The sequence below is a fragment of the Myxocyprinus asiaticus genome, chromosome 1, assembly GCF_019703515.2.
Source record: "Myxocyprinus asiaticus isolate MX2 ecotype Aquarium Trade chromosome 1, UBuf_Myxa_2, whole genome shotgun sequence".
Taxonomy (NCBI): domain Eukaryota; kingdom Metazoa; phylum Chordata; class Actinopteri; order Cypriniformes; family Catostomidae; genus Myxocyprinus; species Myxocyprinus asiaticus.
The window spans coordinates 62,831,946-62,846,514 of NC_059344.1; the positions used below are offsets into that span (position 1 = coordinate 62,831,946).

Consider the following 14,569-nt stretch of genomic DNA (forward strand, 5'->3'; position numbering starts at 1 on the left):
GATTCATTTTTAGCGAATCGGTTCGCTTTGAACAAACAATATGATGAAATTGGATAAAAACTGAAAAGTTGAACAGTATTCTCAGCAGAAGGTTGTCTTTCATAAATGTCTCATTGGGGCAGGTTGTCACATTGGTTTCTCATACTCAAACATTTTCTTGTGTGTTCTGTTTTTTCTTTGAAGCTCCAAAAAGCACATAAAGGCAGCATAGAAGTAATCCATATGACTCCAGTTTTTTTTTTTTTTTTCTCCCCAATTTGGAAAGCCCAATTCCCAATGCGCTCCAAGTCCTCGTGGTGGTGTAGTGACTCGCCTCAATCCGGGTGGCGGAGGACGAATCTCAGTTGCCTCCGCGTCTGAGACAGTCAACCCGCGCATCTTATCATGTGGCTTGTTGGGCGCGTTACCGCAGAGACATAGCGCATGTGGAGGTTTCACACCATCCACCGCGGCATCCATGCACAACTCACCACGTGCCCCACCGAGAGTGAGACCCACATTATAGCGACCACGAGGAGGTCACCCCATGCGACTCTACCCTCCTTAGCAACCAGGCCAATTTGGTTGCTTAGGAGACCTGGCTGGAGTCACTCAGCACGCCCTGAGATTCGAACTCGCAAACTCCAGGGGTGGTAGTCAGCGTCTTTACTCACTGAGCTACCCAGGCCCCCGACTCCAGTGGTTTAATCCATGTCTTCTGAAGAGATCTAATCGCTTTTGTGTGGGGACAGACCAAAATATAACAGCGCCATTTAGCACTCTGAGCATGCGTCAAGCACTAGGAAGGAAGTGTAATCAAGCTTGAAATCATGATGGGTGCTAAGAGACTGAAATGGCAAGATACTCAGTGAAAAATGAGTTATTTGGTGGTCTGTTCTCACCCAAAACTGATTGGATCGCTTCAGAAGACACTGATTGAATAGCTGGAGTCTTATGGATTACTTTTATGCTGCCTTTATGTGCTTTTTGGAGCTTCAAAGTTTTGATCCCCATTCATTTGCATTATATGGACCTACAGAGCTGAGATATTCCTCTCAAAATCTTAATTTGGGTTCTGCGGATGAAAGAAAGTCATAAACATCTGGGATGGCATGAGGGTGAGTAAATGATGAGAGAATTTTCATTTTGGGTGAACTATCCCTTTAAATCAACTGTATCGTTTTTCTTAGAAATGTTTGATAGCTTTTTGTATGTGTCTGACTTTTAAAAATAACTCCTCTTTGATTAGTATATTAACTGGAGTACAAAGTGACAAATGACTGAAACCAATAATTTAGCTTGTGGGTCAAAGCTATTAGTGAATGAAATATAACTTTTCTGTAAATATTTTGCATGGCACAACAATCAACTCAAATAACTTTAAAGGGATAGTTTATCCCAAAATTGTCACCATTTACTCGCTCTCATGTTGTTCCAACCCCGCATGAATTTCAAGAGATGTCAGATAAACTGTAACGTCCATCACCATTCACTGTCACTGTATGGAAAAAAAAAGATGTGAATGGTAACAGAGGCAAACTTCCTGCCTAACAAAGAAAGTCATACAGGTGTGAAACAACATGAGGGTGAACAAATTATCTCAATCTTAATTTTTCCTCCCTCTAGTGGCAAATGTGTCATATAGCAGCTCACTAAAAGAAATCAAAGAGCCAAAGTCATTTCAAAAATTTATTTACGAACATAATCTCTGAGGAACAACAGCAGTTCTCGCGCTCTCTGTACATGCAAGTGTAGAAAATAACAATTTTGAATTTCTCTCCGTTAAAGAGTTTTTATGTTTAGTTTCTCAGTTTTTAAATTGCAGGATATCAACACAGCTGAAGGTGAAAGTACTGGATCTTTGACAGCACTGACAATAGCATCAACAAACCCCTCCCTCCCATAGCTGCTCCAACAATATGTACACAATTGAACTACATTGTACAAATAAAAAAAGATACATTGTTACATCACCGGCAGCGAGCGCGACACGTCTCGTTGCTGTTAGAACCTCACATTCTACGCAAGTTTAGACTAGTACAAAGAGGAGGGTGCAAAACGTCCTGGAATATTATTTACAGCTATGTACAACGTCTCGAATACGCATTACATGAGGAAAATGTACACAGTGGAGACCTTCAAACTCAAAAAATACCACAGGTGTCATAAAGATAATAAATAGGTTATTTCTCGCTATTTGTGAAGAGTTCTACATGAGCAATGAGTTCAGTTCCATTGCAAAAAGAATCTGCGATAACTGAAGAAAAAAGTGAATTTCTTAAACCAGGCTTGATATTGTGGCTTGACACTTTGTAATCAATCTAGCTAAAGACAAAAACCCAAAAGTAAATGGATTCATTTGCAATCGATGCAATCAGTCAGAGGTAATAAGTTGCAGATGGAGGTCAGTGAGTCACGGGCAAGCTTATGTGTAAGATTACTATTGTCCAATCTCATGGTTAGTAGAGCTCCAATACAGTATTTTTTAAAGGAGTGCCTATAAGCATTTGACTGCAAGTTTAAAGACTGTCAGGACCCAAATAGTAAGGCCCAGAATGGAGATCAGGTTATACTTGCACAATTTCAAGCCTTTAAAAACGGGACCAGTTTTAGGAATCCAAACAGCTTTCACCAGAAAACAGAGAAACTTCACATGGTATCTTGTAAACCAAAGTATACAGGGGCTTCATGATGATACATATAAACCATGTGATTTACAAGCCACTATTTCGGTTTTGTGGGAAATAAATGCACCTAAAAACAACAAATGCACTTTTATGAAATCAAGGGTTTTTGACAGAACTACACAACACAAAAGAAACAAAAAACACTGAAAATGAAAACAATTTGAATGGAAAGCTATTCATATTATGCATTCCGTAGAATCTGTAGACTTTTTTTTGCACTGTACGGTACTCACAAAATACTAGGACATTAGTCATCCAAAACAATTACTCGCTGAACTAATGACACCTGTTGCACCCAGACTCAATGCACGCATACATAACTGCATCATGTGGGACTTTAACGGACTCAAAACCACACAAACTGAACAAAAAATAAATAAAAATAAACTAGCATGGATGATTGAGCAAACATCACACCACCTCACACTGAAGTACAGGCAGGTAATGGGGAGGGGTAAAATATCAAAACACATTTTCAAGTCCCTCTCCCCCTAAAAAAGAAATATCTAATAATCTGAAATAAAAGCTCTTTTCTTTTTTTAAAAAACAATTTCTAAAAACAACTTACTTGCACTTGTCCCCTTTGTGTTGATGGATAAACATCTAAATGTACTGTAAATGTTTACTTGGATGATAAAGGGCGAAATAAAATCTGAAAATAATTCTGGTGCACTTCACTCATAAAAACTTATGAAAAGAGATTCACAAGAATGTTTAACAATGGGAAAAACAGTCAGAGAGCCCATGTATGCAAATATAGAGTCCCAGAACGGAGGTGCCCATGTCGTGTTCTGTCATTGATTTACAAAGTCCAAATCAGTGCGTTTCTGAAAACCGAAGGGTGCGAGACATCACTTCTAAATGTCATGCAATAAAAACAAATTTGCATTGGGACTGAGACAAAATACTTTTGACTGATGCAATTTCTTTAGTTTGTATATTTATCATCATGCTCGTTCAGAATCTTACTCTATAAAAAATACTGAAAACTTAAACAGAAAAGCAGGAATGGAGCCTATAGGTTTGTTTTTTTTAACCATGGAAACAACTAATGAGCGGCCTTATTCTACTTTAATTTTCCCAACCCTTTCAAGATATTTATATTAATCAATAGTCGTATAGTGCAGAAGAGAAAACAGGTTAAAACAACCTTTGAGCAATTTTGTGGATTAATATTGAATGTAACGTGAACAAAGAGCAGCTAGATAAAAAAAAAAAAAAAAGTCCCATTATTTGATTGTACAAGGTGTAACAAATTCAAATATGTACTACACTGTTCATGGGGTGGTTTTATATTTGGACGAACCTAAATGAAGTAGGCTCTAAATCAAATCTTGTCTTATGTTCTAACCTATCTTATGACTTGTGCAGTTTTAGAAGAAAATCAGAGACGTTAACTGTATAAAGGCATTTTCTTGGTTTATACTTTTTAAAGATATATACTTGTGTAATAAAATGATGAATAATATACCTCTACTATTCTTTAAATAAATCCATAATCGCTCTGCTACATCTGAAGACTATGGTTGTGGCCCTGACAGAATAATCAGGAGGGAAACTGTGTTTTCTAATGATGGCGGAGATGACAATCTAGATTAACCTCGATTAGCCTTTGACAGAAACCATTAGGAACTTTGCATGGAAGTCTTGAAAATACTGACAATGTGTACACCTTTTTGGCCCATAGGAATGAGAGGGGTGGGGATGGGGGTTGGGAGTGCTGCCCGAAAGTGAACTGTACATACAATGATAACTTTTATTCATTTATTTTTTACACTTAACCGAGTGATGTTACAGTACATAAGTTATTTACAACTGTGCAGTAATGTGTGGCAAAATAAATTATCTAGAAGGCAGCAAGAATACATTGGTTAATGATTATAAAAACTGTACATCATTTACGGAATAAGTTTTTTTTTTTTCTTTTCAGTTTTGTATTTTTTTCCATTAAACTAATGTTGGCTCTGTAGTGTTTCAAGTCACTTCCTCAGAAAGGGAACAATGAAATGCCCAAGTAAAGAAAGACAAAAAACAAACAAACAAACAAAAAAAAAAACTAAAACAAAAAAACTAAAAAAAAAAAAAAAAAAAAAACATTACAAAAGAAAAATTCTTGTCTAAGAGACAATCCTGCAAGTCATTGCCTTGTGATTTGCAACAGCAATGTTTGTTCATTAGTCTTGTTTCTTGCACGGTCGTATGAAGGCAGGCATGTCAGGCCTGGCTTAGGGACCATCCGAGGCTGACTGATCCAGCATGTGGGACCAAATACACCGTTACCTCCTTTTGAGGGCACTCTAGGTCTCATGTCCTGTGCTGATGCCCTGAAACTAGACACAGTCTCTCCTCTCCGCTATGGCACTGAGCCCTCCTCTGAATGCAGCTTCCTGCCCTGGATCTGGGGCTGCACGGGGTGCTGTACAGCAGGAAAGCCACTCTCTCCACTGCTGTAGTTATCGTAGATGCGGGTCCATACAAGGAGAGGCCGTGTGAGCACTCCTGTCACATCCCATTGGGTCTTTTTTTGTGCCTGCACATCGAGGTGTTGGCCGTGTTCAGAGTTTTGGGTCCACCATTGTGCCATCTGTCCCTTGGTTCTGGCGCAAACTAGTGGAGGAATCTGTCTTAGGCTCCTTGTTTGTTGTAATTTAGTTTATGGGGGAAAAACAGAGAAAAATTCTGTCCCCTGTGATCACCCAAGACAGGAGGGATAAGGTTCAAAGCAGTGCTGCTTTTTGAATCCCAAACAAAACCAAAAAACTCGAAGGATGAAAGTGCAAGTTGTGTTTTTCTCCCGTAAGACGGTCCCCTCCTCAGGCAGAAAAGGATGAATTGTATGTCAATTACCTTTTTTCTATGTAATATATATTTTCTCTCCTCAAAGAAATCTCCTCAAACTGGCTAGCCCTTACCGAACTTTCTGTTTGATGTCTCTTTGATAAGATGATTAATATTAGACCAAACTCTCAGAGTCTCAGCGTGTCAGTGTCATGCAGGCAACAGTACAAAGTCATCGTTGACGTCGACCATTGGCACGTAGAAGGAGGGCACCTCGTTCACACACAGGGATTTGTGTCCAGCAGGGTCCAGCTCCTGTACCTTGAGTTGCCACTCCATCCTCTGCACTGCATTCAGAGCAGCAGCCTCATGCTGCTGCCGCATTAGCAAACACGTCTGCCGAAGGAAAATGCCAATGAGTCGATTGAGATTATGCAAAGTATTTCCTCTTACAATACTTAATTACACCTTCAAGGCTTAAAAATCACTCAAATTTCAGCAAGATTAAAATGTAAATTGTGTTAGGCCTGCATGGAATCTGTGCCCGTAGAATTCCGCAGATTTCCAGAATCTGTACTGTTGTCATTCACCAAGTTTTACATATCCCTGTCTCTTGTATGTTGGTTTAATTAAATGTTTTGTATTATTTTATATACTCCGCAGAATTACGCCGATTTTGCGGACAATCAGCACAGAAAATGTGAATGAGGTGCACAGATTCCTTTTGCTCCTATACACAAGGAACGGCAAAGGAAATTACTCACCTTCATGCGGTCGTACTTGTCATCCACATCTTGAATCCAGGAGATAAACTGCCGAGCGTTGAAGCGATCTCTTACAGACTTGTTCTCATCCCCCTGAAAGGTGAGATTTGTTAGAAAAAACAAAACAAAATGATAATCACAATTTTCATAAAGTCATAGGCTTTGTTACATTTGTGACCTTAGAAACAAGGACTCACCTGGCTCTCTGATGGCATGTTGTAGACTTCTGAATCCAGCAGCATCGTGCAAGCACTAAAGGGAACAGCCTGATTTGCAATTGTTCTCGCTGCTTTGCAATGAACACGTAGCACCTCTTGCTCGCAAGATACAATCAGCTTCTCCTGTAAGGTGGCAAAATATTAGAGAGTGAGGCTGGACATTTGACTGATCCAGTGGTGCCTCCATGAGCAAACATCTGATCAAGGGACAAGGCTGGTGGAACAGACTTTTGAAATGATAAAGGACTGCAAGTTACATCAGAAGAAAATTAGATGAAATGGGGAGCTTGATCGCACACTGCAGTAGGCTTACTTATTTGAAATATACATTGCAGATAAGTTGCTTCTCTATTACAAAGACTTTGATGATTCATCAAAGGTTTTGTGGTGTGCTAGCATGGTATTCTTTCTAACAGGGTGACTTCTGAAGTTAATTAAGTGATGTGCAGTGGGAAGAAAATGGAAAGAGAAAATATAGAATGACTAAAGGCAAAGAGCAAGAGTTTACCCTCTCGATGCTGTGCTGAAGTCTGAGTTTCCCTCTCACTGCCTCTTGCTGTCTGAAAAGTTCCTTCAGGGGCTCTGACAAGGATGGGGGTGGAGCAATCTAAGACAGCAGGAAAAATTGCCATGTCATTCAAACCGCACTCATAATTCCAAAACATTCTAAATTTGCATTACTAAAGTTTATCAGGATAATGTTTATTTATCTCAACAATGGAAATACATAAACCGTGATAGTACACTGTGTTCTAACCAGATGCAATGTGATTAAGCAAAGAAAAGTTTGTCGTAACCAACTGTGACAATCCGCAGGACAGCGCACAAATCTTATTGGTCTTAAATCCTGCTCCACAAGACTGTATATTAAACATCAAATATGTCCTGACTGCCTGTGTGAAATCGCACAGGATTTTTGCTTTTAGTATGGACAGACAAATTACCAGTCATTAGAATTATTTTGTTGCACCTGGTTAAAGGTGAAGAGTCTTTATGTACCGAATACTAGAAAAACTTTGCAAAAAAAATAAATAAAAAAAAACACAAAAAAAACAGCTTACCACAGGGATATGAAGCTTGCTCAGAGGCTTGCCATCAAGTAGGTAGGAGCCTGTGTATGTCACATACTCTGCATAACACTGGGGAGCTTGAGGTGTAATGTAACACAAAATCTTCCGCTTTTCCTCAATTTTCTTGCGTATCTGAAGGTACTCAAAATAGGGGTTGGAACGGTCACTGTGGTACGGCTCGATCTCATCCAATTTGATGGCATTCACAATGACTGCCAGAGTCTGCTGGATCATTTCCCGTGTCTGCTTCATCGCTGTGTTGACAAGTTGAACCTGCACATGTTGCTGGCCTGATTTTGAAAACTTCCTCTTGCGTGGATGTTGGGACTGGCTGTCGTCATCTACAACAGGCCTGCCTTTTGTTTTGGTGATCAGTGCAGGTGCTGCCGGAGTGGAAGTTTGAGCTGTGTTGGAGCTGATGGGCTCTTTCTCCTTCTCTAAGGAGACACTTGTGGTGATGAGAGAGGATACAGAGCAGGTGATGCTTGAAGAACTAGTTGCTGCATTCTGCTTGTTCTGATTGGCTAGCATTTGAGCCATTTTCCGGGTCATCCTCTGAGGTATCTCCTCGATTTCCTTGGGTACCTCAGGTACAGGCATAGTCACCAACAACTTGGCGGTTGTCTCAAGGGTCTCTGACACTTGGGTGGTGTTGGTCAATGAGACTGTTGGGACTGTAACAGAAGGATGAGGGCTGCATGAGGGACCCAAAGCTACCACTGGATTTTGTACCACGGGATGTGGTTTTGTGGCAGTTGGTGATTCCAGAGATTGTAGCACAACAGACGGCATCAAAATATCTGGGGATGTTTCTTTTTGCCTGTATTCATGGTCCTTTTCACTATCAGTAGAAAACAAGTTACCATTGTTCTCATCCACTTCAAATGCCCCTCTCTCCTCTGGGATTGTTTCTTTGATGGGAGGAACATCTAGAATGTTTTGAGGCTCAGGCTCCAACTCACACTGTGGTCTATAGCCCTCCTCGCATGCGGAAGCAACCAAATCCTGAGCAGATTCGGGAGGAGGTACCATTGTAGGAGAACAAGGAGCTTTGCACAAACTTGGCAAGTCAACATCCATCATTTCAACATCCTCACTTGACTCAATGACTGGAGGCCTTGTCTGAGAAGGTTGATGCTTGCTCTCTGCAATCTCTGGGGTTATGTCAGGCTCCTGCATCTCCTTCTCTTGAAATGGAAGGTCTGGTATAGAGAAGGGACCCATATCATCCAATTCATCAGCTGTACCAGAAAATGGATCTGCCCAAGAAACAACAGGATCCTGGTTGACTTGTGGGGCTATAGACATGCTGCTCTCAGCAGCATAGATGGGAGACTCTTGTTTATTGTCTTGCATCATACAGGGGGGCTCTAGGTCCATCTGAGACTCCTCAAGATTGGGTTTGCAATCAGTGAAGAAAGTTTCAAGTCGGGGGGATTCTGACTCTAATGTCTCTGTAATAGGTCTTACTGGTGATGGAATGTCTTCCACTGTATCTTTGTGGATCTCAAAATGAGACTCAGAGATTTCTGATGGACAATATACTCTGGAGTAAGCAGAGTGAGGCGGCGTCACAGGAATTGCATTTGGGATATGCTGCAGATCACAATCGGAGTGTGAATAGGGACTACTTATCTTTGAGACCGCGGTCTCAACCTCTCCATAACTTTCATGAGGTGATTTCATGAGCTCTTCGGAATTCCAGCCCATGGACTGATCATGATCACATGAGTTTCCCATGAAGTTGTCCTGTGGACAGGTGGGTATAATGGGAAGTACATCAGGCTCTCTTCTATTTGGACATTCCAGCCAAGCCTTTTTGGCAGACTCGTCAATCTCAAGAGAATAGGGGGTATCGTCTCTAGACTGAATGATCTCGTTTGCAGCATGGTTACCTTCTGCTGCATCCTCAGCAAAATCTACATCTTCCTCCTCCTCCTCTTCTTCTTGCTCTTCAACAACAGGAGGCAAGTAGTCGCTCACACTCACCGGATGAGCTGGCATTAGACCGGGCCCACTCTGGTGTGGCTCTGAGAGATCGTCAATATCCATGGGAGGCAAAGCAGCTGGGGCTGGAGTTGGGGGAGCAGCTATATCCAGACACGGCTCCTGGGGATCAGGTCTATGGACTGGAGTTGAGGGCTTTATGGGATAGTTGTTATAAACACTCCCTGAATGGTGTTCACTGCCATCACTGATGGAATTTACAGCAGAAGCCTCCTCTGGTACCCTATCATGTTGTGATAGGTCAGGTCTGGGGGACATCATGTCAATAGGAGGTGAAAAGTTTGCTGGAGAAAGACAATTAAGTCTGTCAGCTGCAATCTTGTCCTCAGTAAGATGTGAGGCAGAAGAATCAAATGTTGTTCCTTCTGGTACGTGTTGCTGTCGTAGAAAGCTGTCTGTCTCTGCTTTGAACTCACCCTCAAGAGGTCTTACATCAGAGGTGGAAGAGTGACTCACAAGGGGTAACTGCATGTTCTTTGCGGGTGTTATACATGTTCCCTCTTGGAAGCTATGTGATAAGTTGGTATATCTATCGAAGAAGGATGGGGAGCAGGCATTCATGGATATTGTAGTGGCTGAAGAATTCTGACACTCAAGGCCATCAAACATAATATCAGAATAGTCCTCTGCACTGCACGATGGAGTGCGTGGAGTTTGCATGACTTCCTCATAGCTTGGACATGAGATCACAGATGTTGGAGTGGGGACCCCTGTTGGTCTGTTCTGATCAGGACGTGGAGATGCAGGAAGACTTTCTTTTATTTGGTGACCAGCAAGCCAGTCCTTTGAGTTCTGACTGTCAATAGGCTGTGACTTTCTATCAGGAGACAACATTTGGGCTGGAATGCCAATATCTTTTAACTTTTTCTCTTTCAAAGTGGTTTCTACTGAACCACATTTTTTGGATGAGAGTTCATTGCGGTTCTTCTTCAACTCTTCATTTGTCTTGGTCTTATCTTTGAATTTTGGGTCACCTGACCGATGCCTCAGTTTCTCCATCTGTTTCATCCTCTCTTTGTGTCTTTTATGGCGCTCCTCAATTTCCTGATCTTTTAAACTAAGCATTTTGCCAAAACTTGTTAGTCTGAGATCACCGTCAACCAAAAGTTTTTCACGAGGGCGGTTGTCCTTTCGAGTGGCATCTTTTGACTGGCTAAACTTGTCATTCTCATCTTTGACCTTTGCCTTGTTAAAGTCTTTGTCTATGATGTCCTTATTTCTCTCCTTGTTTTTCCCATCAAATTTAGAGTCTTCTTTAGATTTCTCTTTAAGACTTGTGACTTGAGTGTTTTCTTTCAAACAATATTTTTGTTCTTCTTTGGAGTGTCTGAAGGACCCAAAGCCATCTGAATATTTATGCTTTTCCTCTTTCACTTTTTCCTTGTGTTTCTCTTTCTTTTTTTTATCTTTTATTTTCTCACTGTTCATGAGACTGTTTATCTTGTCCTTTTTGGACATCTCCTTCTCAAACTCCAGTGTCTTTTCCAAGTCATCCTCTCCATCCACTTTGGAACCATATGGAAAAGTGTAAGGGTCAGCCTCCAATGGCATGGGCTCTTTGTCAAAGGGCAAGCTTTCTCTGCGGCCATAAGATTCTCTGATCTCCTCTGACTTGTCCTTTTTGTCCCCCTTTTCTTTCTTTACTTTCTCCTTATCCTTGTCATGACTCTTTTTGGATGATGATGATGATGAATGTCTGTGCCTCTCTTTCTCTCTGAACTTTTCCTGCGGATTGGTGATGGATAATGACTCCCTTCTCTCCTCAGACATGTCAGGTATGCTGATGTTGGAGGAGTCATAGAAGCTGCTTAGGACAGGCTCATGACCTCTGTCTGTGAAACTGTCTGATGAAATTTCACTGTTTCTGTCATTAGAATCATCTTTATAATCATTCATGGCCTCTTCCTCGAGTTTTTCTAACAAGGATTTCTCATTTTCACCACTCCCTTTTGAGGGTTTTCTGTCTTTTAAGTGTTCTGGCTTGTCTTTGTATTTGCTTTTGCACTTTTCCTCACTGACATCTCTCTTGTCAAGTTTCTGCTTGCTTTTCTTGTCCTGATTTGAATCCACAGATGCTCTGTCCTTACGTTCCTTGTGTTTTGTGTCAGTTGAATCTTTGTCTTTTTTATCTTTGTGTTTTTCCATGGAGGCTTTTCTTTCTTTTCCTGCATCAGATGCCTTCTCTTTTTTCTTAACTTTATGCTCCTTTTCTTTTTGTTTTTCTGTGGAATGTGGTTTCACATCTACAGAGTATTTCTTGTGTTTATCTGTTTGAAAATGATCCATTTCATCTCGGTCAGGTGTGGAATCTTTTTTGTGTGAGTCTGACAGTCCGAGAGAGTCACTTAATTTTGCTACACCTCCATTATAATTGTCATCTTCATCTTCACTCTCGTCTGTGAAAATATCAGCAATTGTATACCATGTCTTCTCTCTCACTTTTTCAGGTTTTCTCTCCTCTTTCTTAAATTCCAGGAAATCTTTTTCCCTGTCAGCATGTTTGTCCTGGTTATTCTTTTCTTTCTTATCTTTATTCTGCTCAGATGACATCTTCCTTTCTTTGTCCTTGCTATTAGAATCTTTATGCTTTTCTTTAGCTCCATCCCGCTTGTCTTTGGAGGCTCTTTCTAGATCTTTCTCTTTCATTGATCTCTCAATTGAGTTCTTCTCAGGTTTCTCTTTTTCCTGGTCCAAATTTCTGTCCTTAGGCTTGTCCTTGTGTTTTTCTCCTTTTGACTTCTCTTTCTTTTCCACACCATCCATTTTCTTCTCCCTGTCTTTTCCTGAGTGGTTCCTCTCCCTTGGATCAGATTTGCAGATGGTTTCACTCTCTGATTTGTCTTTAAAGAAAGCCTCACTACCATAGTCATCTCTCAAGGATTCTTGTTTTGTTTTGGAGTCTTTCCTCTCTTTAGTGAACTCATAGGAATCTTTTCTGTCTCTGCAGCTGTCCACAGCATCCTTCTCTTTCTTCTCTTTGACACCCTCTGCTGATTCTTTTCGTTTCTTCTCCTTTTCCAAAGACTGACCAGAATTTATCTTTTGTTTGTCCGTCCAGTCTTTTTTCTTGTCAGTATTCTTGTCAGAGAACTCCTTGTCTTTCTTCTTTGTTGCAGTTTCCTTTTCAGGACGCTTTTCCCCATGATCTGGCTTTTTATCTTTGACTTTATTCTCCTTTTTCCGGTCCCTGCTTTCCTCCTTTACTGTCTCAACAATTAACTTGACAGCATTATTGGCTTTGTATTCTTTCACAGGGGCATCCCAGCTATCATCCCCATAAAGTGAACTGTCAGAAGACATGTCGGATTGCCACCGATCATGGGGATCATCTGATGCACTCATCTTCGAGTCCTCTAATAAATGATTTTTTAAATCATAATCATCATAATCAGGATCTTCCTTAATGGTCTTATCCCTTTTTGACTTTTCCTTCTCTTCTTTAGTATTTTTTTCAGATTTAAAATGTTTGTCTTCTTTTTGCTCATTCTTTTTATCTATTTTAACAGATTTATCCTTAGACTTTTTCTTTTTATCATCCTTATGAGCTTTCTGTTTCTCCTCCTTTACCTTGTCTTTGATGTTTCTCTCCTTCTCAGATTTCAAAGCTTTGTCCCTCTCTTCTTTGCTCACTTTTTCCTTGTTGGACTCCTTTGATTTCTTTGACTTCTCTTCCTTGGTGATCCTTTGAGTTTCTTTACTTGGCCAGTCCTTGTCTTCAGATTTACCCTTAGACAGTCTGTCTTCCTTCTTAAAATGATCTTTATCATGTTTGGAAAGTTTGACCCTATTTTCAGAAGGTGACTCTGTCTCAACAATGAGCGACTTCTGCCTCGGGTCATTGAAGTCAAAAGAAAAGCTCTTGACAAATTTTTCATTCATGTCTTGACTCAACACCACACTTGGAGCCTTATCTTTTTCCTTATTTTTGTGTTTGTGTTTCACTTTGTGTTTTTTCAACACCTTTCCGTCTTTATCTGTTTTGGAAATGGCACCATCCATGTTTGAGTTCTTGTAAAACTCAGAGTTCTTTTTGTCTATTGTACTGGCATGCATGTTGTTTTTCTTTCGGTTATCTTGCACCTTCCTTTTCACCTGTTTCACAGACTCAACGCTTGAGTCAGCAGAAGAGTAGTCAGATTCGCTGGATAGCCTAGTTCTGACAGAGTCAGAGAGGGAGCTGACATCAGACCATGTTGGGGAGGACACAGTTTTCCACCCATCTGTCCTCCACTGCTTTGGGTGCTGCTCTGCCAGAGACTGTGTGTGTTTCTGCGAACTCAGACTCCCATGCGAGGAGGATGAAGATGATGCAGAAAGAGAGCTAAAAACAAAGGGTTCTTTGAGGCTCAAAGTAGAAGAGTCCTTTACACAGTTTGAGCTCTGCATAGAGCCTTTATCATCCTCGCTCTCCAGGTCCCCGATCTCAGAGTCTGAGGTGCAGAACTTGTCATTCACTTTACCAAAGCGCACCTCCTTACTGACATTATTTTTTGTCTCCTTCTTCCTCTTCTTCTTTACTTTACTTTTCTCTTTTTGCTGCTTGGAGCTCTGTGTTGTTGAGTCCCGACTCTTGACGTTGGTTTGAGGTGCAGGTTGCCTTGGTGTGGTTGTGGGTGTGAAACACAACGTCCTGTCGTCTTCGTCCGAGCTGTTGCTGTCCGACAGGATCCGACGCACAGCCTTCTTTGGTGTTAGCGAGTTGCTTTTGGAATAGGTTTTAACCTCCATCTTGGGTATGGAGATAAAGTTGTTGGTCTTGGTGACAGGATCCTTACGGAACTCCTTCTTGAGCAGATGCTTGTCATCCACAGGTGGGACGCGCTCCTCTTCGTCATCCTCGTCAAATTCATACTCGTCCTTGACAGGAGTAGTGGTGGATTTGGGTGGGTCCATGCCCTTCCCTTTCAGTTTTAAGCCCTTCTCAAACTCTGAGTCTGTATTATTGCCATCAACAGAGCTGGATGGGGCAAATGATGGGGCATCTTCCTCCTCTGATGAATCTGTTGATATACAAAAGTATTAATATTAGCAAACTGGACTCCTATATGGCAAACATTTCCTTTATG

At 41.0% G+C, this 14,569-nt stretch overlaps 1 protein-coding gene across 2 annotated transcripts in view; it reads right to left on the minus strand.

The window, feature by feature from the left end:
- Positions 1-1,655: 1,655 nt before the first annotated feature.
- The window catches only part of LOC127447306 (ankyrin repeat domain-containing protein 11-like), a 178,989-nt gene continuing 166,075 nt past the window's right edge, over positions 1,656-14,569 (minus strand). For both annotated transcript variants that reach the window (XM_051709093.1, XM_051709101.1), the window contains exons 9-13: positions 7,488-14,503; positions 6,935-7,033; positions 6,406-6,549; positions 6,209-6,301; positions 1,656-5,840 (exon numbers count right to left, since the gene is read on the minus strand). In XM_051709093.1, the coding sequence (XP_051565053.1) occupies positions 5,655-5,840; positions 6,209-6,301; positions 6,406-6,549; positions 6,935-7,033; positions 7,488-14,503 (7,538 nt within the window). In that variant the 3' untranslated portion in view covers positions 1,656-5,654. The remainder of the gene's footprint in view (positions 5,841-6,208; positions 6,302-6,405; positions 6,550-6,934; positions 7,034-7,487; positions 14,504-14,569) is intronic.